This window comes from Eleutherodactylus coqui, chromosome 1 (genome assembly GCF_035609145.1).
Source record: "Eleutherodactylus coqui strain aEleCoq1 chromosome 1, aEleCoq1.hap1, whole genome shotgun sequence".
Classification (NCBI taxonomy): Eukaryota; Metazoa; Chordata; class Amphibia; order Anura; family Eleutherodactylidae; genus Eleutherodactylus; species Eleutherodactylus coqui.
In genome coordinates, this window is record NC_089837.1 from 534,504,913 (window position 1) to 534,531,926 (window position 27,014).

Here is a 27,014-nt window from a genome sequence, read left to right on the forward strand (position 1 = left end):
CTGAGGGACAGAGCTGCTACTATTCAGGGAAAGTAATAGTGTAGGTTGGAAGTTGCGGTTAGGCAGGGATCCTTGTTCCAAGAACCCAACAGTCCTTTCTAGGACTACAACTCCTCTCATTGTGTGCATCAGCAGTTTGCTGGCTGGGAGCCGTAGTGCGTACAAAGTATTCTCAAGCATCCCGACTGTATACCGCATACTGTTACCGGTTGTATGCAGTATACTGATAGTGGTGTACAGACAGTAGATAGGAAGTAATAAAACTCCTATAATTTTTATTTTTTTTTATTTTGGGGGGGGCTCAAAGCGTACGCTATATACTGGTGTGTGGGTCCTGTCAATTCACGCTATCTAACATAGTAACATAGTATGTAAGGCTGAATGAAGACAAGGTCCATCTAGTCCAGCCTGTCTATCCTACTGAGTTGATCCAGAGGAAGGCAAAAAACCCCAAGGCCAGAAGCCAATTAGCCCTTTTGGGGAAAAAAAATTCCTTCCCGACTCCCTAATGGCAATCAGACTGTTCCCTGGATCAACCCCTAATAGTTCCTACCTGCCTATATACCCAGATTGACACTTAACCTAAGATTTATATCCTGTAATATCCTTCCTCTCCAGAAAGACATCAAGTCCCCTTTTAAACTCCTCTATGGATTTTGCCATCACCACTTCCTCAGGCAGAGAGTTCCACAGTCTCACTGCTCTTACAGTAAAGAATCCCCTTCTGTGTTGGTGATGAAACCTACTTTCCTCTAATCGTAGCGGATGTCCTCTTGTTACCGTCATGGTCCTGGGTGTAAACAGATCTTGGGAGAGATCCTTGTATTGTCCCCTCATGTACTTATACATGGTTATTTGGTCGCCTCTTAACCTTCTTTTTTCTAGAGTAAATAGACCCAATTTGGATAGCCTCTCTGGGTATTCCAGTCCCGTCATTCCATGTATTAGTTTAGTTGCCCTTCTTTGAACCCCCTCAAGCACTGTGCATCTTTCCTGAGCACCGGTGACCAGAACTGTACACAGTATTCCATGTGAGGCCTGACAACTGCCTTATATAGTGGGAGGATAATGTTCTTGGCCCTCACCCCTATACCTCTTTTAATGCACCCCAAGACTTTATTTGCCTTTGCAGCAGCTGACTGGCATTGGTTACTCCAGTTTAGTCTATTATCCACTAATACCCCCAGATCCTTTTCCACATCTAACAACAGTATACACTGTTAGAGCGCCGTGTATCTACGCTCCCTAGCTTCATCTAACATTTTGCAGGTCCGCATGGTAGACCATTATTAAAAGCACAACAGTGTGATCAGGTGATGACGTGGATAGCTGATAACTCGTCCAGTAATTTATCCAACACCCAGTCTTCCATACAGTCCACTCACGCTAGCCAAGGGACTGGACCTCTGAATCTTCAGGCTGCTCCTCAGGCTTCCTCCCAGCCTGGGCACTCCAGGAAAAGTAGAGATTCAGAACAGGCAGACTCCCAGGAACTGTTCTCGGGTCCCTACCCTGAGTCAGAAAAAACGGTTCATCAGCCACCAGAGGAGATGGCCAAAATTTGGACCTTTCACAGTCTCAGGGTGATGAGGATGCGGACTTCCAAGTAGACTCTTAAGAGGTATTTGTGGATGATTATGATACACAGTTGTCTATCAGTGAGGTTGTTGTTAGGGCAGTAAGTCTGAGGGAGGAGCAGACTGAGAATTCAGAGGAAGAGCTGGTGGATGATGAGGTGACTGACCCGACCTGGGTTGGTAAGTCTACTGAGGACAGCGCTTCAGAGGGGGAGGCAAGTGCATCACTAGAACAGGTTGGAAGAGGCAGTGGGGTCGCCAGAGCTAGAAGCAGGGCCAGAGCAAGTAATCCCCCAACTGTTCCACACAGCACCTCCTCGCGGCAAACTCCCGTGCAGAGGGCTAGGTGTTCGAAGGTATGGTGCTTTTTTAATGAGAGCGTGGACGACCGACGAACAGTGGTGTGCAACCTGTGCCGCACTAAGATCAGCCGGGGAGCCACCACTATCAGCCTGACCACCAAAAGCATGCGCAGGCATATGACAGCTAAGCACCCGACGAGGTGGAATGCAGGGCATTCACCACCTGTAGGTCACACCACTGCCTCTTCCCCTGTGTCACATCCTGGCACTGAGATGCGATCCCCCTCCCAGGACGCAGGCATGGGCATCTCCCGGCCTGCCCCCACCCATTCACCTAGACAGTCCTCCACCAATGTGTACCAGTGCAGCGTTCAGCTATCCATAACCCAAGCATTAGAGCGCAAGCGGAAATATGCAGCCACCCACCCGCAGGCACAATCGCTAAACATGCATATCTCTAAACTGCTGAGCCTGGAGATGCTGCCATATAGGCTGGTAGAAACTCAGGCTTTCCGAAACCTCATGGCGGCGGACGCCCCATGCTACTCGGTCCCCAGTTGCCACTATTTTTCCCGCTGCGCCACCCTCACCCTACACCAGCACGTGTCACGGAATATAAACCGTGCCCTCACCAATGAGGTTACTGGGAAGGTCAACTTAACCGCCGACACGTGGACAAGTGCTGGTGGGCAGGGACACTACATCTTCCTCATGGCACATTGGGTTAACCTGGTGGAGACTGGGACCAAGTCTGACCCTGGGTCCGCTCATGTGCTACCTACACCGAGGATTGCGGGTCCTACCTCGGTCATGGTTTCTCCAGCTTATTATGCCACCTCCTCCAAACCCCATCCTCCTCCTCCTCCTTCTCCTGCACCTCTCAATTACCATCTGTGAACACATCGCTTTCAGTCATTAGCTCGAGGCACTGCAGCACTGCTGTGGGGAAGCATCAGCAAGCCGTGCTGAAACTCCTGAGCTTAAGTGACAGGAGGGACACCGCCCAAGAGCTGTTACAGGTTTTGATGGAACAGACAGATCTGTGGCATTTACCGCTGAACCTCCAACCAGGCATGGTCGTGTGTGACAATGGGCGTAACCTGGCTCTGCAGCTTGGCAGACTAACACACGTGCCATGCCTGGCCCACGTGTTCAATCTGATGGTTTAACACTTTCTTAAAAACTACCCCAATTTGTTGGAGCTCAGCAAGCTGCGCTGCATGTGTGCACATTTCAGAAAGTCTACCACAGATGCTGCCACCCTCAGGACACTGCAAAAATCGCTTCCAGCTGCCAGTGCACCGACTGTTGTGAGACGGGCCCACGTGCTGGAATTCAACTTTGCACATGTTGGCCAAGGTTTACGAGCAGTGTAGAGCCATTGTTGAATACCAGCTGCAACATGGCCGTCGGAGTGGTAGTCAGCCTCCGCACTTCCTCACAGAGGAGTGGGCATGGATGTTGGACATCTGTCAGGTGTTAGGAAGCTTTGATGAGTCAACACAAATGGTGAGTGGCGATGCGACCATTATCAGCGTAACTATCCCACTGTTTTGCTTGCTGAGAAGGTCGCTGCTAAGCATTAAGGCCGACATTTTGCGGATAGAACTGGAGATGGGGGAAGACAATATGTCGCTTGATAGCCAGACCACCCTCGGGTCTGTTTCTCAGCACGCATTGGAGGAGGAGGAGGATGAGGGGGAACAGACGGCTGCCCACACTGCAGAGGGTACCTATGCTACTTCCTTCACATCTGTTCAGCGTGTATGGGCTGAAGAAGAGGAGGAGACTGGGAGTCATTCTCCCAGTGAGGGCAGTGATGTGTTGAATACTGGGACTCTGGCACACATGGCTGACTTCATGTAAAGCTGCCTTTCCTGTGACCCTGCGCGTTAGACGCATTCTGGCCAACAAGGATTACTGGGTGTTCACACTTCTCGACCCACGGTATAAGAAGAACCTTTCCACTCTCATTCCCGAAGAGGAAAGGAGTACGAAAGTGATGCAATACCACAGGGCGCTGGTGGAAAAGCTTATACTAAATTTCCCATCTGACATCGCTAGCGGTAGAGGACGTAGTTCAGTGGGCCAACTAGCAGGGGAGATGAAGAGAAAATGTAGCATGTCCAGCACAGGCAGGGGAACACTCTCCAAGGCCTCTGCCAGTTTTATGGCACCCCACCCACACTGTGTCACCACTCTCCAGTTTAGGCTGAGTAGGGGGGAACACTGTAAAAAGATGGTAAGGGAGTACATAGCCGACCGTACCAATGTCCTCCGTGATCCCTCTGCTCCATACAACTATTGGGTGTGAAAGCTGGACACGTGGCCAGAACTTGCGCTGTACGCCCTGGAGGTGCTGGACTGCCCTGCTGCTAGCATGTTATCTGGGAGGGTGTTTAGTGCTGCTGGGGGGGATTATGATGGATAAGCGTACCTGCCTGTCAACTGACAGCACCGACATGCTTACACTTATAAAGATGAACAAAGCCTGGATTTCCCCAGACTTCTCTTCTCCACCGGTGGAAAGCAGGGTAACAATAAAGTATCTTTAAGCTGGAACTGGAGTACCATGCATCCTCTATCAGTGCAAGAAAAGGGGAAAAGTATCTTGGTCTATCCTTCTCTGATCTTCCTCCTCCTGCTAAACCAGCAGGTCAGCACACTGAACAGCCAGTTCTTCAGAGGCCCAAAAGGCTCTGTAAGAACAATTTTTTTCGGAGGGCTGCCTCCAGGCTCTGTTAGCACTTTCAGCAAGTACGAGCTGTATGTTAATAAAAATGTTCAGGGGTTCACCTGCACTCTCGCTAAACAAATCTTTCAGGGGTACACCTATACTCTTGGTCAACAAATGTTTCAGGGGTTTGTCTATACTCTTGGTACACAAATGTGTCAGGGGTTTGTCTATACTCTTGGTACACAAATGTTCAGGGGTTAGTCTATACTCTTGGTACACAAATCTTTCAGGGGTTCACCTATACTCTTGGTTAGAGATGAGCGAGCACCAAAATGCTCGGGTGCTTGGTACTCGAGTCGAACTTTTTGTAATGCTCGAGAGCTCGTTTCGAGTAACGAACCCTATTAAAGTCAATGGGTGACTCGAGCATTTTTGTATGGGACCGATGCTCCGTACAGGGGATGACTTGTGAAACACCTAAAAAAACATCAGAAAGTAATTGAAACACCTCAGAAACGGATAGGGAAGGGCAGGGGCAGCGTGTATGGCTGCATCTGAGGCTCCCAGGTCCCACTATTAAGCCAAAATGGGGGCAAGAGCCTGGCGATCACTCCCCTAACAATTTACTTTGGACAAACCATCATTAGCAAGGCACACGCACTGGCACATCTTAGGTAAGCACCACACTAGCTTCAACCAAGGATAATCACCTCCTGCAGGTGACACTGCTGCCTCTTCTCCTGGGTTACATGCTGGCATTGCTGTCCAACCCCCCTCTCAAGCCTGCGTCTACAGCGCACACAAAAGTTTCCCTGCGCAGCGTTCAGCTGCCCTCATGCCACACGCTCACTTCATAGCCACATCACCCTCATATCTATTTATAGGTGCGTAATGAATGAGGAAGAACCGGAGGCACACACTGCGAAGGGTTGGCAGGGCTAGGCAGTGACCCTCTTTGAAAGTTCGGGCGATAGCCCACAGTGCTGTTGAGAATTGATGATCAATTGACGTATGATCATCATCCCAATCTCATGCCACCTCCGTAACAAAATTGTCAGGAGCCACAAACGTGGGCATAAAGGGGAATCAGGTGCCAGCACTTCTACACATCTCCACAATGCAGCAATACTCTGCGTGAGAAGCACGTGAGTGGGCCCAGGGTCAGGCTCGGTCCCAGCTTCCACCTTGTGTGATCCAAGGTGCCGCGAGTTACATAGCAATAGGACATCCATGTGTCCCCACACAATTCATTCTGTGTAGGTGTCAGATAGCTCAACACCGCAATGGGAAGTCTTTGAGTTCCTTTGGCTCGCCTATGCTGTCGGTGCACAAAGATGGCATTACACAGTAAGAAATCAGAGCACCCAAACATGGCAGAGTTTTACCCCGCCAAGGACCTCAGCCCACATTTCTACCCTAGTCAGTCAGTGTATTTGTGCCAGACAGGTAAAACACTGCAATGGGAAGTCTTTGTGCACCCACAGCATTGGCAAGCCCCTGGAACTCAAGGAAAGTATTGCACATAAAGAAATCAAAGTGCCCAAACATGGCAGAGTTTCAGCCCGCCAAGGACCTCGGCCCACATTTCTACCCTAGTCAGTCAGTGCGTTTGTGCCAGACAGGTAAAACACTGCAATGGGAAGTCTTTGTAATAATTTTTATAGCAAGAGTATAGGCGGACCCCAGTAACATTTTGTAGCAAAAGTATAGGCCGACCCCTGTAACATTTCTATAGCAAGAGTTTGGTGAACCCCTGTAACATTTCTGTAGCAAAAGTATAGGTGAACCCCTGTAACATTTCTGTAGCCAGAGTATAGGCGAACCCCTCAAACCATTCAGTAGAAAAGGTATAGGCTGACCCCAGTAACATTTCTGTAGCCAGAGTATAGGCGGACCCCAGTAACATTTCTGTAGCAAGAGTATAGGCAGACCTCAGTAACATTTCCGTAGCAAGAGTATAGGCGGACCCCACTAACATTTCTGTAGTAAAAGTATAGGGAGACCCCAGTAACATTTCTGTAGCAAAGGTATAGGCGGACCCCAGTAACATTTCTGTAGCAAAGGTATAGGCGAACCCCTGTAACATTTCCGTAGCAAGAGTATAGGCGAACCCCTCAAACCATTCAGTAGAAAAGATATAGGAAGACCCCAGTAATATTTCTGTAGCAAGAGTATAGGTGAAGCCCTGAAACATTGGTGTAACAAGAGTGTAGGCAAAGGCTGGAAAAATTAGTTAGATAACAGTATAGGCGAGGGCCGTTAAAATTGGTGTACCAAAAGTGCAAGCAAACCCCTGAAAAATTGCTCAACCACGAGGGCAGGTGAAACTCAAACAGTTTTTAAAGATACAGCTCGCTGTTGATTAATTTGTAAAAGAGCCTGGAGGCAGCCCTGTGAAAAAAAAATTGGTTTCGGTTAAAGTATCAATATTTTTGAAACTTTGAAAAATTGTAAAAAACTTTTAAACAGAGCCTTTTGGGCCGCAGAAAAATTGGCTGTTCAGCGTGATGATATGCTGTTTTAGGAGGAGGAGTAGGAGGAGTAATAATATCCGAGAGGGATTGACAAAGCAAATCCCCCCCCCCTTTTTTTTCCGCCAGGGCCCTGTGGTATTACATCACTCTCAAACCCCTTTCCTCTTCGTGAATGAGAGTGGAAAGCTTCTCCTTATACCGTCGGTCGAGAAGGGTGTACACCCAGTAATCCGTGTTGGCCAGAATGTGTCTAACGCAAGGGTCACGGGAAAGGCAGTCTAACATGGAGTCAGCCATGTGTGCCATGGTCCCAGTACGCAACACATCGCTGTCCTCACCAGGAAGATGACTTTCAGGATCCTCCTCCTCTTCAGCCCCTACACGCTGAACAGATGAGAGGCAAAAAGCATGGGTACCCTCTGCAGTGTGGCCAGCAGTCTCTTCCCCCTCCTCCTCCTCACCCTTCCCCTCCTCCTCCAAAACGCACTGAGATATAGACATGAGGGTGGTCTGGCAATCAAGCGACATACTCTCATCCCCAGTCTCCTGTTCCAACCGCAAAGCGTTAGCCTTTATGCTTAGCAGCGAACTTCTCAGAAGGCAAAGCAGTGGGATGGTAACGCTAATGATTGCCGCATCACCGCTCACCATCTGGGTAGACTCCTTAAAGTTTTCGAGGACCTGGCAGATATCTGCCATCCATGTACACTCAGTAAAAAATTGCGAAGGCTGACTACCACTACGCCGCCCATGTTGCAGCTGGTATTCCACTATTGCTCTACCCTGCTCATACAGCCCGGCCAACATGTGCAGCGTAGAATTCCACCGTGTGGGCACGTCGCACAGCAGTCGGTGCTCTAGCAGCTCAAACCGACATTGCAGGGTCCTCAGGGAGGCAGCATCTGTGGTGGACTTGCGGAAATGTGCGCAGACGCGGCGCACCTTGCCGAGCAGGTCAGACAAGTGGGGGTAGTTTTTCAGAAACCGCTGAAACACCAGATTGAAGACGTGGGCCAGGCATGGTACATGTGTGAGGCTGCTGAGCTTCAGAGCTGCCACCAGGTTACGGCCGTTGTCACACACGATCATGTCTGGTTGGAGGCTCAGGTGCGAAAGCCAGATGACGGTCTGCTGTGTCAGACCCTGCAACAGCTTGGGGACTGTGTGCCTCTTGTCACCCGAGCTGATTAGTTTCAGAACGGCTTGCTGACGCTTGCCCACCGCTGTGCTGCCGACAGCAGGCAAAGTGCTCACACTTCTTAATTGACAGGTAGACGTGGCAGAGGAGGAGGAGGGGGAGGGATTGGAGGAGGTGGCATAAAACGCGGCAGATACCAGTACCGAGATAAGAGCCGATATTCTGGGTGTGGGTAGGATGAGAGCGGTCCCAGGCTCTGACTCGGTCAGAGCTCGGGGGCCGTGTGCCTCTTGTCACCTAAGCTGATTAGTTTCAGCATGGCTTGCTGAAGCTTCCGCACCGCTGTACTGCCGCGCGCTACCGACTGCTGGCGACATGCTCACACTTCTTCAAAGGTAGACGTGGAGGGGGGGGGGGGGGGGTGTTTAGAGGAGGTGGCATAAAACGCCGCAGATACCAGCACCGAGGTAGGACCCGCTATTCGGGGTGTGGGTAGGACGTGAGCGGTCCCAGGCTCTGATACGGTCCCAGCCTCCACCAAGTTCACCCAATGTGCCGTCAGGGAGATATAGAGGCCCTGTCCGCCAGTACTTGTCCGAGTGTCCATGGTTAAGTGGACTTTCCCAGTAACCGCGTTGGTGAGGGCACGATTTACGTTTCGGGAGACGTGCTGGTGTTGAGCTGGAACGGCACACCGCAAAAAATAGTAGCAACTAGGGACAGAGTAGCACGGGACCGCCGCCGCCATCATGCTTTTGAAAGCCTCCGTTTCCACAAGCCTGTACGGCAGCATCTGTAGGCTGATTAATTTGGCAATGTGCATGTTTAAAGCTTGTGCATGAGGGTGGGTGGCGACGTATTTACGCTTTCGCTCCAACGCTTGTGTTAGCGACAGCTGAACGCTGTGCTGAGAGACATTGCTGGATGGAGTGGAGGATGGTGGAGGTGAGCGTATGGGTGCAGGCCGGGAGGCGCTCGTGCCTGTGTCCTGGGAGGGGGATTGGATCTGTCTGCCAGGTTGGGGCACAGGGGAAGAGGCAGTGGTGTGACCCGGATGCAGTGAATGTCCTTCCTCCCACCTTGTGGGGTGCTTGGCCATCATATGCCTGCGCATGCTGGTGGGGGTGAGGCTGGTAGTGGTGGCTCCCCGGCTGATCTTGGCACGACAAAGGTTGCACACCACTATTCGTCGGTCGTCTGAGCTCTCACTAAAAAACATCCACACCTTTGAACACCAAGCCCTCTGCATGGAGGCTTGCCACGAGGGGGTGCTTTGGGAAACAGTTTGGGGTATTCTTCGCTCTGGCCCTGCCTCTACCCCTGGCCACTCCACTGCCTCTTCCAACCTGTCCTGCTGCTGCACTTGCCTTCCCCTCTGAAGCCCTGTCCTCAGTAGGCTTAGCTAACCAGGTGGGGTCAGTCACCTCATCATCCAGCTGCTCTTACTCCGAATCCTCTGTGCGCTCCTCCCTCGGACTTACTGCCCTTACTACTACCTCACTGACAGACAACTGTGTCTCATCATCCTCATCCACAAAAAGTTCTTGAGACAGTTGCCGGTAGTTTCCAGCCTCATCACCCGGACTCCGGGAACTTTCCAAAGGTTGGGCATCGGTCACGACAAACTCCTCAGGTGAGAGAGGAACTGTTTTTTCCCACTCATGACAGGGACCCGAGAACAGTTCCTGGGAGTCTTCCTGCTTAGAATATGTCATTTTCGTGGATTGAGGAGGCTGGGAGGAAGGAGGAGCAGCAGCGAGAGGATTCAGAGTTGCAGTCCCTATGCCAGGAGTAGTGGACTGCATAGAAGACTGGGTGGTCGATACATTTCTGGACGCGTTTTCTGCAATCCACGACAGGACCTGCTCGCACTGCTCTGATTGCAATAAAGGTCTACCACGTGGACCCGCAAATTGTGATATGAAGCTGGGGAGCCCCGAAACTTGCCTGTCTCCTAGTCCCTTAGCAGCTGGCTGTGATTCACGCCACCCAGGAACTCGGCCGATGCCCACATCCTCACTTGGACGTCCTCGTCTGTGTCCACGTCCTTGTCCTCGACCCTTACCCCTACTCCTCATCATGGCAGATTAAGGATAGAGCAGGGCCTAAATAAATTACCCCACTGTACAGCACTGACATCTGTGGCTAATTCACCGCACACAGAGACTTGTAGATAGCGGAGGCTCTATGCTGTGACTTGGAAAAATTAAACCGCTGTCTTGCGCTGATACCTAGGGTTAATTTACCGCTCGCAGAGACTTGGAGATAATAGAGGCTGTATAGAGTGGGAGAAGACTGTAAAGCCAGTGGATAGTGCTGGTAACTGCGGCGATCTCAACCCCACCAAGGAAAGGGTATTGTGAGACGCTCTGCACAACGGCAGAGCTGAAATACTTTGCAGTGGCCTAGGAAATATTAGAGTACTGTTTTGCTGTGAGACCTCTATCAAATGCAGTGCAGACTGAGAACGGTATAACTGAAAGGCTCTGCACAGGCCTAGATGCTTTTAAAAAAAAAAAGTGTGCACTACTGCTCCCAGCCAGCCACAACTGTAATGCACACGATGAGGAGTAGCCCTAAGAAGCACCGTTGGGGTTTTTGATGAGAGGATCCTACTCTAACACTCTTCCTGTATAAGCATCAGCACTTTCCCTAACCACTGCCAGCATGCGTCTGAGGCGAGCCATGGGTGGGAACAAGTTTAAGTACTCGGGTGTCACCTGATCGGCCCAGCCACTCACTACTGTGGGGTGGGAGAGGGTTGGCACGTCACAGCAGGAAGTGGTAAGGCCTTCCCTGCATGTTTATTGGCTAGAAAATGGCGGTAAACATGCAGGGAAGGGAAATTAAGTTGACTCGAGTACCGGGTGGTGTTCGTTTCGAGTAACGAGCATCTCGAGTTCCCTAATACTGGAACGAGTAGCAAGTCGGAAGAGCATGCTTATTTCATCTCTACTCTTGGTCAACAAATGCTGCAGGGGTTCACCTATATAGTCATGGTCAACAAATCTATCACTGGTTCTCCTATACTCTTGGTCAACAAATCTACCTGTGGTTCTCCTATACTCTTGGTACACAAATATTACAGGGGTTTGCCTATACTGTTGGTCAACAAATCTATCAGTAGCTCGCCTATTATCTTGGTCAACAAATGTTTCAGGGATAAACCTAAACTATTGGTCAACAAATCTATCTGGGGTTCACCTATACTCTTGGTCAACAAATGTTTCAGGGGTTTGCTTATACTTTTAATATCCAGGACTCGCAGAACTTCAGGCGTGCTCTAAAAACGCACCTCTTCAGGGAGGCATACCGCATTCCCTAAACAAACCCCTCTGTACTCCGCCTGATAACATGCTCCCTGACCAATTGACTGCAATCCCTGTTAGCCATCATAAACCTCTCCTGCAGTCATATCAATTCTGCCATCACACGGCTAAATGTCTGACCATTGTCTATGTGTATAGCATCCCTCACTCTCCACCTCGCCATACCGGGCCCATCTCCAGCCCGCCATACCGTGCACACTGCACATACTTGTAATATGTAAGCTCGTTGGAGCAGGACCCTCACCCCTATTGTTTCCATCAGCTGATTACTATATGTAACCGTGGTTCTGTAATGTATTTTTTGTCTTTCTGTATCCCCCGTCTATGTAAGCGCTGCGGAATATGTTGGCGCTATACAAATAAAGATTAGTATTATTATTATTAATAAACAAATCTTTCAGGGTTTTGCCTGTACTCTTGGTCAACAAATTTATCAGGAGTTTGACTATACTCTGGGTACAGAAATCTTTTAGGGGTTCGCCAATTCTCTTGGTCAACAAATGTTTAGGAGTTTGCCTATATAGTCGTGGTACACAAACGTTTCAGGGGTTCGCCTATACTGTTGGTACACAAATGTTTCAGGGGTTCGCGTGTACTCTTGGTCAGCAAATCTTTCAAGGGTACACCTATCCTCTTGGTCAACAAATTTATCAAGAGTTTGACTATACTCTTGGTACAGAAATGTTTTAGGGGTTCGCCTATGCTCTTAGTCAACAAATGTTTCAGGGATTCGCCTATACTCTTGGTACACAAATCTATCAGGGATTCGTGTGTACTCTTGGTATACACATGTTTCAGAGGTTCGCCTACAATTTGGATAACAAATCTTTCAGGGGTACACCTAACTACTGACCAACAAATCTATCAGGGATTTGCCTATACTCTTGGTACACAAATGTGTCAGGGGTTCCCCTTCCCTCTTGGTGCACAAAAGTTTCAGGGGTTTGCTTATATCCTCAGTACACAAATGTTTCAGGGGTTCACCTATACTCTTGGTACACAAATATTTCAGGGGTTCACCTATATTTTGGTCAACAAATGTTTCAGGGGTTCGCCTATATAGTCTTGGTACACAAATGTTTCGAGGGTTCGCCTATACTCTTAATAAACAATTATTTCAAGGGTTCACGTATACTCTTGCTACACAAATCTATCAGGGGTTCGCCTATACTCTTGGTACACAAATCTTTCAGGGGTTCGCCTACAATTTAGAGAAACAATCTTTCAGGGGTACACCTAAACTATTGGTCAACAAATCTATCAGGGGTTTGCCTATACACTTGGTACACAAATGTGTCAGGGGTTCGCCTATACTCTTGGTCAACAAATCAGAGGTTCCCCTTCACTCTTGGTACACAAAAGTTTCAGGGGTTTGCTTTTATTCTCGGTACACAAATGTTTCAGGGGTTCACCTATACTCTTGGTCAACAAATTTATCAGGGGTTTGCCTATACTCTTGGTACGCAAAACATTCAGGGGTTCATCTTTCTGTACCAAGACTCTAGGCTAGTCTTGGTACAGACATGTTGTAGGGGTTCGACTATACTCTTGGTCACCAAATCTATCAGGGGTTCGCCTATACTATGGTAAACAAATGTTTCAGGGGTTCTCCTATACTCTTGGTACACAAATGTTTCAGGGGTTCGCCTATACTCTTGGTACACAAATGTTTCAGGGGTTCGCCTATACTCTTGGTCAACAAATCTATCAGGGGTTCCCCTTCACTCTTGGTACACAAAAGTTTCAGGGTTTGCTTATATTCTCGATAGACAAATGTTTCAGGGGTTCACCTATGCTCTTGGTCAACAAATTTATCAGGGGTTTGCCTATACTCTTGGTACACAAATCTTTCAGGGGTTCGCCTATAGTCTTGGTACACAAATGTTTCAGGGGTTCTCCTATACTCTTGGTATACAAATGTTTCAGGGGTTCACCTGTAAGGGTAGTGGACATGGGCGTGGGCGTCTGAATGAGGGTGTGGGCAGAGGCCGAGGTTTTGGGCAGGGTTAAACAGTGCCTGGTTTCACCACTCTAATTTCTTCATAGAGCATGCTGTCTTTTCTTGGGGCACTGCTTAAAAAGCCCCTCGGGGAGAGGCAGGGGCTGGGACATGCGGTAGCTTGCCTGTCGGTGGACCACCACCTGAATCCCATTAAGCAAGTACGAGCTCTATGTTAAAAAAAAGTATTTGAGGGGTTCACCTGCACTATGGGTAAACAAATCTTTCAGGGGTTCACCTATACTCTTGGTAAATAAATCTTTCAGGGGTTCACCTGTACTCTGGGTAAAAAAATGTTTTGTTGTAGAATGGGTTATTGAATTGTGGAAATGTGTAGAAGTACTGGCATTTGAGTCCCCTTTATGCCCATGCTCATGAAATTTTGTGACGGAGGTGGAATGGGATTGAAATTATTGAAACCCAACTCCACTTTTAAGGACTACAACTCCACTTTTGTGCATCATCAGTTTGGCTGCCTGGGACCATTAGTGCGGACAAAGCATTAACAAGCATCTCAGCTGTATACTGCATACTGTTACCGGTTCTATGCAGTATACCGCTACTGGTGTACACAGACTATATAGGAACTATCAAAAATCCTCTTATATTGCATTTTTTTTTTTGGGGGGGGGGGGCTGAAAGTATTTGCATAATAGGCCCAAGTGTTATATAGTGCAGATCGAGAGGATGCACAAAACTGTACATATTTTACACTGTCTATTTTTGGCTTAAAGAATACGCAAAATACCTCGCGGTTTGCGTTGCATTTTGATGCAGTGCATTATACAACATGATAAAGACTAGGGATAAGGGTATTGGATGTGGGCGCCTGAATGAGGGTGTGGGCAGAGGCCAAGGTTGTGGGCGGGTGAAACAGTGCCTGGTTTGGCCACTCTAAATTCTTCAAAGTACATGCTGTCTTTTGCTGGGGCACTGCTTAAAAAGCCCCTCGGGGAGAGGCAGGGGCTGGGACAGGTGATAGATTGCCTGTCGGTGGACCGCCACCTGGATCCCATTAAGCAAGTACAAGCTTTTTTTCATGGTTCATGCTGTCTTTCCCTGGGGCACTGGTAAACAAGCCCCTCGGGAGAGATTTTCTTCATTTTATTTTATTTTTTTTCTCTTTGCATGCTTCCTCAACCAGCAGAGGCTTTGTTGCGTGCCCAGCCACTCGGAGCGGGTGTCCTGGTTGGATGGCTGCCCGCCAGCAATCAGGCCCGGACAGGCAGAGTGGGGACTCAGAGACTCCATGGCTCTGTCCCAAAGGGAGGCTGCGAGGGGCGGCGGCGGTGCGTTGACTCCAGTATGCATGTCTCCACTTCTTCTCAGCTCTTTGAGAAAATAGGTCAAAGACCGCCAGCTCTCCGCCAGTACTCTCGGACAAAGGCGAGTTGACCAGAACCCTCAGAAGAGAGGAGAGGGACGCTCCTCTTTCACGTGTCGCTCCGCGCGGGGGCAGTGTCGGTTCCTTGGATGTCAAGAGCTGAAAGGACTGGTCTATGGGTGTCGCAGAGCTCCCTTCGGAGAAAGAGGGAAAGGGGTGCGCCTTACCCCGTCTGGGATGGGGACAGCTGGATGCTACGCTGTGAAAAATTGGGGATTGGACAGCAATGCCAGCATGCAACATAAGAGAAGAGGCAGTAGTGTCACCCGCAGGCAGTGATTGGCCTTCGGTGCACCTAATGTGGTGCTTAGCTAAGATGTGCCAGCGCATGTGCCTTGCTGATTACTGTCTGTCCCAAGTAAATAGTTAGGGGGTGACCGCCAGGCTCTTGCCCACAATTTGGCTTAATAGTGCCACCTGGGAGACTCAGATGCATCCATGCATGCTGCCTCTGCTGTACCTATCTGTTTCTGTGGTGTTTCCATCACTTTCTGATGTTTCAGGTGATTCACACAACCTCCCCTATGCGGAGTATCGGTCACTTTGAAAAATGCTCGAGTCTCCCATACACTTTAATGGGGTTCGTTACTTGAAACAAGCTCTCAGGCATTACGAAAAGCTTGACTCGAGTATCAAGCACCCGAGCATTTTGGTGCTCGCTCATCTCTAATGAACACAGAACTTGCACACGTTGAAGGGAAAAAAAAGGAAGCACTTAAAGAGACCAAGATGGATGAACATAGAACTTACATGTTAAAGAGGAAGAAAAATATGTTTATCAAATGGAAAGAGGGGAAATATCTAAAGAAGGATATAATGGGGTCTGCAGAAACTGTAGGGCAAGTGTCAGAAAAGCTAAAGCTAATAATGAATTGAGGCTTGCAACAGAGGCCAAAAGCAATAAAAACGAATTTGTGGGGTAAAAAGCAAAAGAAAAATCAAAGATGCTATTGGATGCTTACAAGATAAATATGGTAAATTGGTTAATAATGATTCGAGAAGGCCAAACTTTAATATTCCTATTTTGCATCTGTTTTCTCTCAAAAAGTAGATGTAACATCAGCTGATCTTCCCTGTGCTATTGAGGGAATAAAAGATTGCAGGCTATCTGTAAGCAGAGAGACGGTGAGGGAACACTTAGCTAACATACATGAACCCAAGTCTCCAGGTCCAGATGCATTATATCTCAGGATACTTCAAAAAAGGGAAGAAGGTGGATTCAGGAAACTGCAGGCCTGTGAGCCTGACTTCTATACCGGGAAAGATCTTTGATGAAATTATGTATGTATGCAACGACTTGGATGAGAATGGAGTAACTAACCAGAGCCAGCATGGGTTTGTAACAAACAAGTCATGTCACACTAATCTAATTTAGAATCACTGACTTTGTTGATCAGGTAAAAGGGGTGGATATAGTATATCTTGACTTTAATAAAGCCTTTGATAAAGTATCTCATACCATATTTATTGAAAAAAAATGACCAAATATGGGATTGACAAGGCAACTGCTAGGTGGATTCACAACTGGCTGAGTGATCGTACTCAAAGAGTGGTCATAAATGGCTGCACATCCAAGTGGAAGAATGTATCAAGTGGGGAACCACAAGGCTCTGTCCTGGGCCCAGTGCTGGTCAACATTTTTATAAATGATCTGGAGAAGGGAATTGACGGGAATTTGATGACAACAGAAAGCTAGAAGCACATGTGAGAAAGACTTGGGTATACTAATAGATCATAGACTGAACATGAGTCAACAATGTGATGCAGCAGCCAAAAAGGCAAACACAATTCTGGGATGTATTAAGAGAAGCATAGAGTCTAGATCACGTGAAGTCATTACCCACTTTACTCTTCCTTAGTCAGACCTCATCTGGAATACTGGGTCCAGTTCTGGGCACCCCACTTTAAAAAAGACATAGACAAACTGGAGCAAGTTCAGAGAAAAGTTACCAAGATGGTGAGTGGTCTGCAATACATGTCCTATGAGGAATAGTTGAAAGATCTGGGAATGTTTAGCTTGCAGAAGAGAAGGCTGAGAGGAGACTTAATAGCTGTCTACAAATATCTGAAGGGCTGTCACAGTGCAGAGGGATCAGCCCTATTCTCATCTGCACAAGGAAAGACTAGAAGCAATGGGATGAAACTGAAAGGGAGGAGACAAAGATTAGATATTAAATAGTGAGGGGGATCAACGAGTGGGACAGGTTGCAATGGGAGTTGGGTAGTTCTCCTTCAATGAAAGTGTTTAAACAAAGGCTGGACAAATATCTGTCTGGGATGATTTAGTGAATCCTGCACTGAGCAGGGGGTTGGACCCGATGACCCTGGGGGTCCCTCCCAACTCTACCATTCTATAATTCTATGTAGTTTCTCCACAGCAACAGGATTCAAAGATGAATGCAGAGATAAGTTGGGGCTACCTGGGAATGGAGATTTGTTGACTCTCACTATATATGAGCAGAATACAGAGAGTCACACACTGGGTAGTGGGAGAAGAAAATGAGGCCTCCTGAAAGCCTATTTGATGCCACTTACCAGGCCACTGTTGACTGCAGCATGCTGAACAGAACACCTGAAGATCACCATGGTCAGGTACCGTACTAGCGACGGCACAGTCTCCAGAGATGATGGGATTCCTGGTGGAGGGTCAGACGTGGGAGAAGCATCAGTGTCAGGGAATTTATCATTAACTGTCTATAGATGTCCAACAACTCTTGTTAAATGAGTTTTCCAGTAGAGTAACTGCTGGTAACTCGCTAGTATTTGCTGTCACCCACTGATTGATTGCGGTCCCTCTGCTGGCACCCTACCACCCTTTTAATGGAGGGTAACAGAGCTAGTTAGTTGCTCTGCCTCCTTTTCTGATTTTCCCTACACAGCCTCAACCCCTTTCTCCCCTCCCCCGCCCAATATGCAGGGATCCTCAGCAGGGCAATCTTTGGATGGATTGAATTTACACTCACATGGAGGGAGCTGTGTTCTGTGTACATTGAGTGGCCAGGAGTGCTGCTCTGAAGGACCTCCACCCTCTGGTTCTGAATATCAGGTCCCAGATCTTGGATTCCCACTGATCATAAACACCCAGCAATATGAATAACAATATAAGATGGGAATCTGTTGGCACACGCTCAGAGAAGAGTGAAATGTCAGAAGTGCTCCATTAAATGACCTGATCTAACAGTAGAATTGTGATCACAGCTCTGGATGTAGATTTGTCTTGTAACGGAGCCACTCTGCCCGTGTTGGTGACATTATGATGGTCGTACCTGAGGATTCATTACTTAGGAATCCCTTCTCATAGATCTCAGCCACCCAGGCCTGCAGTTCTGGATCGGTCCGCACCGACTCGTCACTCTTATAATAATGCTGCACCATGTTGGAGACAAACCTGTAGGGCAAAGGAGATGGAAGATTAGATTTTAGCATCCATTATATGGGGCTGCACAACTTTTTTTTTGTCTGAGGAGCTCACTGTCAGACTGAACCAATCCCAGGGGCCACAATGAAACCTAAAGGAGTTTAATCATCTTTTTTCCTGCTATGACCAGTATTGAATCAATCTCCTTGAGCAGCACTTCAGGCCTACTTCATGGCCCACATGGACAACACCCTAGTAATTCTGAAGAAAAAGATCCCAGCACTCATAGCTTATCTTTGTTGTAGATTAGAAATTTCAGACAAATCTAATCAGGACTGATCCTGGCTTTCCCAGCCTTCCTCAACTGTCATACAACATTGTATTCACATTGCAATTACACAGGTAACATTGTCTTGTTCCAATGGCATAGTCCATAGCAATTATACACTCTAAATCAAACCCTAGACGATATTAACAAGAGATGTGGCAGCATGGATAGTCTTAGAATCCTAGAATGGTAGAGTTGGAAGGGACCTCCAGGGTCATCGTGTCCAACCCCCTGCTCAGTGCAGGATCACTAAATCATCCCAGCCAGATATCTGTCCAGCCTTTGTTTGAACACTTCCATTGAAGTAGAACTCTCCACCTCCCATTGCAACCTGTTCCACTCATTGATCACCATCACTGTCAGAAAGTTTTTTGCTAATAGTCCGTCACCCCTAGAGGGGGTCATAGTGCAAAAAACTCAAAAGAACTTTATTTTTCCATGACGTAAAAATTAATTTTGACTAAAAAAGTCTTTTTCAAGCATAAAATCACATGTACAAAACATGCCTTTATATTCATTTAACAATCAACAATCAAATCAAAATACATCACCAGCCACAATGACAGGAGCCCCCACATTAGGTAACAACTCTTAGGTATTGTGATGAGGCATGTCCAGAGCTAGAACGTCTGCCTTCAGCGACACTACTGCACAAAGGGAGGAGCCGGGCTGAAGGCGGACATACCTCATCACAATACAGAAGAGTTTGCACCCACTGTGGGGGCTGTTGTCATTGTGGGTGTTGGATGTATTTTGATTCGCTGGATGCTGATTGGTAAATGAATATAAAGGTGTGTTTTGTACATGTGATTTTAGGTTTGAAAAAAGTCTCTTGTAGTCGAAACACTGATGTTTTTTACGTCATGGAAAAATAAAGTTCTTGATTTTTCCCCTATCCAAGCTGCCACATCTCTACTTAACATTCATTAATCTGGGTCTGCGATTTAGATCCTTTTTTGGCTGTGCATTCTGATTGCCTTACAGGAGACCGTTACTAGGTTGTGCTACTGATCAAACTCCGTTTACTATCGTGACCCTAGAGGATATTGTCATTTTGCTGCAAAACTTTGCATGCAGTTTCAACTTGGGCAGATATATAAATGAGTTGTGGTGTAATTAGATGAACGGTCTTGTCACCTGAGGTCCTAAAAGTGGTTCCCCTCTTGGCCTATAAGAAGCTCTCAGAGGCCCCTTGGGTGTAGTGACCTCTTCTTCCACGTGTTTAAAGCCTGTTGACCACTAGACGCCGCTACGACACAGAGAAGAGATTTCACCCCGTTATCAGAATCTGAGAGGGTCGCATTATTGGGATGTGAGAAGCTGGAGGGTCGTGTCGATGAATTGTCCCCCACTGGGCCATTCTGAACAGACTGTTAGGAGATGTTGGGACCAGTGGATGGGAGCAAACAAGTTGACCGGGCTCGGGGCGCCCCCTACAGACCAGCAGTAGAGGTGAGCTACTGACCAGACTGTTAGGGGGTGTTGGGACCAGTGGATGTGTGAGAACACACAAGGTGACCAGGTTCTAGACCCCCCGACAGACCACCAGTAGAGAGGAGTGTCTGACCAGACTATTAGGGGGTGATAGGACCAGTAGATGAGATCACACATGGTGACCGGGCTCAGAACCTCACAATAGACCACCAGTAGAGTGGATCATTGGATCGTTCAACAAGCACCAGCAGCTCCAACTGTTTCATTGTCCACCATCTAGAGACAGAGGGTGCTATTGTTACAGACCTGTGTCTGTCAGAACCATTTCTAGGTGCTTGGATGAAGGACATTTGATCCCATGGTGCACATTAAATGTGCAGCCTCTGACACCCACCGTCGCCTCCGTTTGCAGTGGTGTCATTAACAACAAAACTGGCCTCATACGGGGAGGAACTAGGCTGTCTTCAGTGATGAATCAAGGCTCAGTTTGGGCGCCGAAAACAGCCATGTTTGTGACTTTTGAGTGCCTGATTCTTGCCCCCCACTGTTAATATGATTGTCACATATGACAGTCCCTCACCCGTAGTAGTGGTACAAGGTGTCAGGGTAAATTCTGCGTACAGCACCAATCAGGCCAACCCCACTTGCCCCGCTGCCGGCGGTAAAGAAGAAAACACCACACAGAGGTCTGGTATAGTTCCTCACACGGGGACATGACTGCGCACTTTATTACAGATTACATGGGATCTTATACCCTTTGGTCTCATCACTAGGAATGGGTAATGGGCTCATTGGCTCAAATTCACCGCATAACCATATATGGGAAGTCCGGATTTCCGGCTGAGACAGTGAAAGTTATATACGTAGTTGAACAGTCGTTATCTAGATACAGCGCTTCTGGGAAAATGGCCAAGTACACGGCCTTCGTCCGGTTCTGTATCATATTTGAATTTCTGGAAACATCTCTCTCAGCCTTGCAAACTTTTGGAATATCTGATGTAAGGCGAAGTATTAAGTTTTTCATAGAGTTAGTACATATGAGAATAAAGTTAGTATACATATAAAAAGAAAGGCACATAACTATATCTATATAAATGTATATATTCCAGTGTTTTCTTTTCTACCTACAAGGATATATATGTATCCTTCTCAAACCCCCCTAAAAACTTAATACGGAGATCAAGCACCAGGCCTCGCACTCTCCCTCGGTCGCCTCTACCTTGCGTCAGGGTTTCCCCACTGCCCGTAAGGCCCTACTCCTAAGGGGGGGGGGGATCCCTACCTCACCTCAGAAGGAGGCCATGGATTCGCTGGGCTTATTTCTGGGCATCCATACCCTCTATCTGTACAAGTTAACACCCCACAGGGTGTGCCCTCGCTCGAACCTAAGGTCTTCTGCACTAACCCTAGGCAAATGGGAATTCCACTGACAATTCATCTTATGAGACCGAGGCGGCGCAGTACTAGTCCATCTCTCAATTCTTCTGGTAACGTATCTGGTTGGCATTATCGGAACTGGCTCTTCATCTTTTTTTTCAAACAAGGGAAATTTTGGTCACATTATCCAGTCCCTTACTCATACTCTTTTTGATCAAAGGGATAATACACATACAGAAAATTACATACCCCACCTCTTTCTGCTAAAATCATATCCAGGGCCACTCTATTTTGGAACGCCATGGATGCAGTGGGCCCTAACTGGTCCGCTAACCCTTGCAAAGCATCCCTGGTGTAGTTTACAAACCTCTGCCGATTGTAATAGATATAATTCATCCAATCTACATTATTATTAACAGTGACAATCGCAAATAAGGACTCAAAACCTGCTTTAACCTGATCTCTAGAATTAAATTTATCTGGCACCCCCCTTGGCACTCCTATTGCATCTATGTATACATGTGGATCAAAGTTACCACCTGGAGCGTCAACTTCTCTCTTAGCACGATGTGGTGTTGGATTCTAACCCTCAGTGTAGGCTTCATATTGCACATTTGATTGTATTAATTTGTTCTGAAACAGGGGGCTAGTGTACAGTAGTCAAAGGTGTGTGTTAGAGGAATTGTACCACAATGTCACTGTGACATCCACTTCCGCCCAGGTCCCCAACCCTGCCCATAGCCTGTAAAGGATATGCAGGATCATGAGTTCTTTCAGTGCGAAGTGTGGATCCAAGTGGGCTTTCCTTCGAGCTTGACTGCAGTTGGGGTGGTGAGCAACATCTGGTAGGGACATTCAAACAGGGTTTCTCTCTCAAACTTTTTTACATAGACCCTGTCACCTGGTTTCAGATTGTGACACTCATCTGTAGGACCTGGGAGAAAAGCAGAGACTGCAGAATGCATTATTGACAATTCCTTGGAGAGACCTATCATTCCCCAGACTCAGCTATAGTGGCATGTACCCTCCGGAAAAAAGAAAAACTAATAGAAGACACTCAATTCAAGATTTGCCCATTTCCTTCATTGCCTTTTGTATCTACTTTCCCACTACTCTGCGGATGGTAGGGTGTGTGAAAAGCCTGAAATATACCCAAAGCAGACATGATGTGTTGCATTATTTCACCTGTGAAGTGTGTACCTTTGTTTGACTCAATCACTTCCGGTACCCCATATCTGCAGGTTACCTCATTCATGAGCTTCTGTGCGATTACCTGCTTATTTACTTTGGTAACAGAGTAGGTCTCCGACCTGAAAAGACATCAACAACAACAAGCACATATTCATGCTTCCCAACAAGTGGGAGCTGAGTGTAGCCAATTTGCAATCCCTGAAATGGGTAGGGTGGTCTAGGCAAGTGTGATGTGGCAAATTTTACTTCTGCCCTGTTGCTTACGGCAAAGATCATGCAAAATTGGACAAATGATGATGCAGCAGCTACAGAAAACCCAGGAGCCACCTGTCCTCATTCAAGCGTTGACATCATTGCTGCTTTGAGAGGTGCGTCTTTCCGTGCATCAGCTGGGCCATCATGGGGCACAGGGATCGTGGTGGGCAAGTTCTGTTGACTGTTCGCCATACGCCGTCCCTTTTTAGTACATTTTTCCTTTTCTTCCTTGCTGGCGTGTAACTGTAAAGTCTTTAGCATATCAAAGTCCAAGTTTTTATCAAAGTCCAAAGTTTTGTCAAAGTCCAAAGTTATTGTTAAATTTTTCTTTTCTTCTTTCTTCCACGGCTTCAGGGCCACTGCCTTTGCTGTGTGGTCTGTGATAGCGTTGCCTCTTGTTTCTCCGGTGTAGGAACTGGTGTGAGCGTTCCACTTTGTCAGTTAGAAGTAGGGCCTCCATGAGACTGCACCGCTGCACCATTCTCAATTGGCTGTCCTGCTGAGGTAAAAAACTGTCTGGCCTTCCATGTTGGGCTGTAATCATGAGCTATGCCAGATGCATACCGGGAGTCAGTGTAAATGTTTACCGTCTTACCTGTGGCCACTCTACACGCCTCAGTGAGGGCCTTTTTAGTTCTGCTTCTTGTACTAAGACATGCGGAGGAATTCTGCTTTTAGGACATCTTGTTGTGTGACCACTGCATATCCAGTGTGGAGTCGTCAATCACCCCTTGTACCATCTATAAAAAACAACTCAAAATATGCATTATTAACAAGGGCTTTCAGTTACTTTTTAAAACTTAAATTTTCTTGTTGCATCACTGCTAGACAATCAGGCTGGTATTCCATTTCAAAAAGATCAGAATCTTGTTGCAAAAAAAATGAAAAATGGCTGATTTGCAATACCTAGATCACCTATGCCTTCTCCTCCCCTCTTTGAACCAGGGTACTCAATTGGAAGAATAGTAGCCGGGTTCAAAGTAGTACAACATTGTAAAAAGATTTGATGGATGCAGATAAGGCCTGTAAGATGTTAGCACCAATAACAGATACATGAGTTACATTGGGGCAGAATAGTCTACAAACATGTATTAATATTTGAAATGTGATATTCCTTTAAGTGAATTCATTATTAATCTGATCCTGCCTGCAATGTCTTATCAAATTTGAGAGAGAAAAAAAAAACAAAAAACTTTTACTAGCTGCTCAAGATTCTCACCCCCTCCCTTGTGGATAAGAGGGATGAAACATTACTACGTACTTTTACATCATCTAGCTCCACCCCTTTGATACTGGCCGCTTGCTTCTTTTTTTTCACCTTCATTTAAGCTTAACAGTCCGTACGTCCACATCACAACCAAGTAAAGTCTTATGCATGGGGGGGGGGGGGGACTTTTATCCCCAGTCTATATCCACATCACACATGTTACATTCACCACAGCCTGAACACTGGGCATTAACTCTCATCCATCCATGCGCTCAAGCTTCCCCCGTCACCCTCCATTGAAGGTGTACCAGTACATACAGATACACGGAAAAAAAGTGTGACAAACATACATACATCAGTTGAAAAACATTGAGGTGAGTGCTATAATGTTATAAAGTACATGATTCTATTGAGATGAGATTGTGAATGAGCGCTATTTTTGACAAATTATGTGAAAAAAAAAATAATTGCTGAGTGACTGAGACATTCTATCTTATTTACTGAAGCTATTATATGTTATATTAAACGCTGAAGTATTTTAGAATGCGTGGGTATCTTTCCGCCCCCCTTGTCTTTCTTTCTCTGTATTTGAACTCATAATTAACACATATGCTGGGACCTTCTGACAGCTTACGCCTGTATGAAAGAGACCAAGACGTCTCCATTTGTGACCTTAGAACCCAGTAAGAATGTACCTTAGAAATTGCTATATTTCCTGAAATCTAAGACAGTATAATTAATTAAATTCATTTCAATTCATTTTAAGCAAGCAAAGATATTTTCCAGGGTCAGTATTGCATTCTCTCTGCTTTGTTATCGCTTGACCTTGAAAACTAGACAGACTGCAGCTTCAAGTAAACAACCCTTCTCCCACTTAAAGCAAGCTCAGTTAACCATTTGCACATATATATACATATATACACACATACATCTATATCTATTATCTATATCTACTATATCTAGTATTATACACCTTTTCCTCTCTCTCTCTCTGCCAACAAATTACATGTTTTGTAACCTTCCTCTCGACTTTGCTTGTTACTTCAGCACTTTCTAGCAACCCTTGGTCTTTCAAGGCATGCTTCTTGGTCCTAAAGACCTCCTCCCAGTCACCATTTTTGTAATCTACCGTGCGGGTCGATGTCACACATTTTCATAAGTTTTCTTACATTTTACAAATTGGGATTCTCCTCCACCAATTGATCCGCACGGCGGCAGCCCTTGAGGGGCTCTGTCTTCTTTAATAAGGTCTTACACATATTAGAACAACAATAATAATAACACGCTCCATAAAGTGCATCCTTCTTAATTCCAAATTGTCAGCCCCTTATATACCGGCAAAACAACTGAGGGTCCCTTCTCCTATGGAACCAGCCTCACAGAATGCATCTCTCTGAAATCAAATCGTTGGCCCCATATATAAGGCAAAACAACCGAGGGCCCCTTCTCCTATGAAGCCTGTCTCACAAAATGCATCCCTCTTAAATCAAATTGTTAGCCCCTTATATACTGGAAAAACAACCGAGGGTCCCTTCTCCTATGGAACCAGCCTCACAGAATGCATCTCTCTGAAATCAAATCATTAGCCCCATATATAAGGCAAAACAACCGAGAGTCCCTTTTTCTATGAGACCTATCTCATAGAGTGCATCTCCTCCTCAGCTAAACCATTAACTAACTAAACTAAAATCGAGGGTCCCTTCTTCTATGAGACAAAATGAAAAGAGGAAAAAAAATGCTGCAGATACAACAAACAATCTCCACTATTGTTAAAACACTATGGACTTCCAAGTACAAATAGACTACAGACTAGTCCCTGGGTGAGCGATTGGTGCGCATATCACGGTCAGTGGTACGTGACGGCAAACCCGAAGCCCACACGAGTTACCGTGTAGAACTCTTAACCCAACCCGTCCGGTCACAAAACACAGATAGTCCCTCCCGCTGCAAGACTCGCAGTGTAAAACACAACATAAATATATGCCGGTCTTACCTGGAGTTCTGTGAGTTGATCAGGCTCGGTTTGCAGCAGGACGGCTTCTCCGTGGCGTGGATCCGGGTGGACAGGGCTGCACGGCTCCGGTTTTGTCGTCCCGGGTTTCGGCACCATTTGTCAGGGTAAATTCTGCGTACAGCACCAATCAGGCCCACCCCACTTGCCCTGCTGCCGGCGGTAAAGAAGAAAACACCACACAGAGGTCTGGTATAGTTCCTCACACGGGGACATGACTGCGCACTTTATTACAGATTACATGGGATCTTATACCCTTTGGTCTCATCACTAGGAATGGGTGATGGGGTCATTGGCTCAAATTCACCGCATAACCATATATGGGAAGTCCGGATTTCCGGCTGAGACAGTGAAAGTTATATACGTAGTTGAACAGTCGTTATCTTGATATGGCGCTTCTGGGAAAACGGCCAAGAACACAGCCTTGTGTCTGGTTCTGTATCATCTCTGAATTTCTGGACACATCTCTCTCAGCCTTGCAAACTTTTGGAATATCTGATGTAAGGCGAAGTATTAAGTTTTTCATAGAGTTAGTACATATGAAAATAAAGTTAGTATACATATAAAAAGAAAGGCACATAACTATATCTATATAAATGTATATATTCCAGTGTTTTCTTTTCTACCTACAAGGATATATATGTATCCTTCTCAAAGGTACAATGACAGCTCAGTGATATGCTCAACAGGGCAATACAGCCTCCATACCTGCCTGTATCACATCTTGTATCCAAGCTAGAGGCGGTACAAGAGGGTACTAGAGTCTCCATGCCCACTAGTATCACAACTTGTAACCAACCTAGAGGCAGTACAACAGGGTACTAGAGTCTCCATGGCCACTGTATCACATCTTGTATCCAAGCTAGGGGCGATACAACAGGGTACTAGAGCCTCCGTGTCACCCGTATCACAACTCGTATTCAAGCTAAAGACAGTACAACAGGGTTACTAGAGTCTCCATGCCCACTAGTAT

At 46.7% G+C, this 27,014-nt stretch overlaps 1 protein-coding gene across 1 annotated transcript in view; it reads right to left on the reverse strand.

Annotated features, from left to right (window-relative positions):
- The window catches only part of LOC136591773 (polyunsaturated fatty acid lipoxygenase ALOX15B-like), a 132,455-nt gene that overhangs the window by 12,079 nt on the left and 93,362 nt on the right, over window positions 1–27,014 (reverse strand). The window contains exons 11-12 of the mRNA XM_066588550.1: window positions 18,147–18,268; window positions 17,416–17,516 (exon numbers count right to left, since the gene is read on the reverse strand). Of these exons, the coding sequence (XP_066444647.1) occupies window positions 17,416–17,516; window positions 18,147–18,268 (223 nt within the window). The remainder of the gene's footprint in view (window positions 1–17,415; window positions 17,517–18,146; window positions 18,269–27,014) is intronic.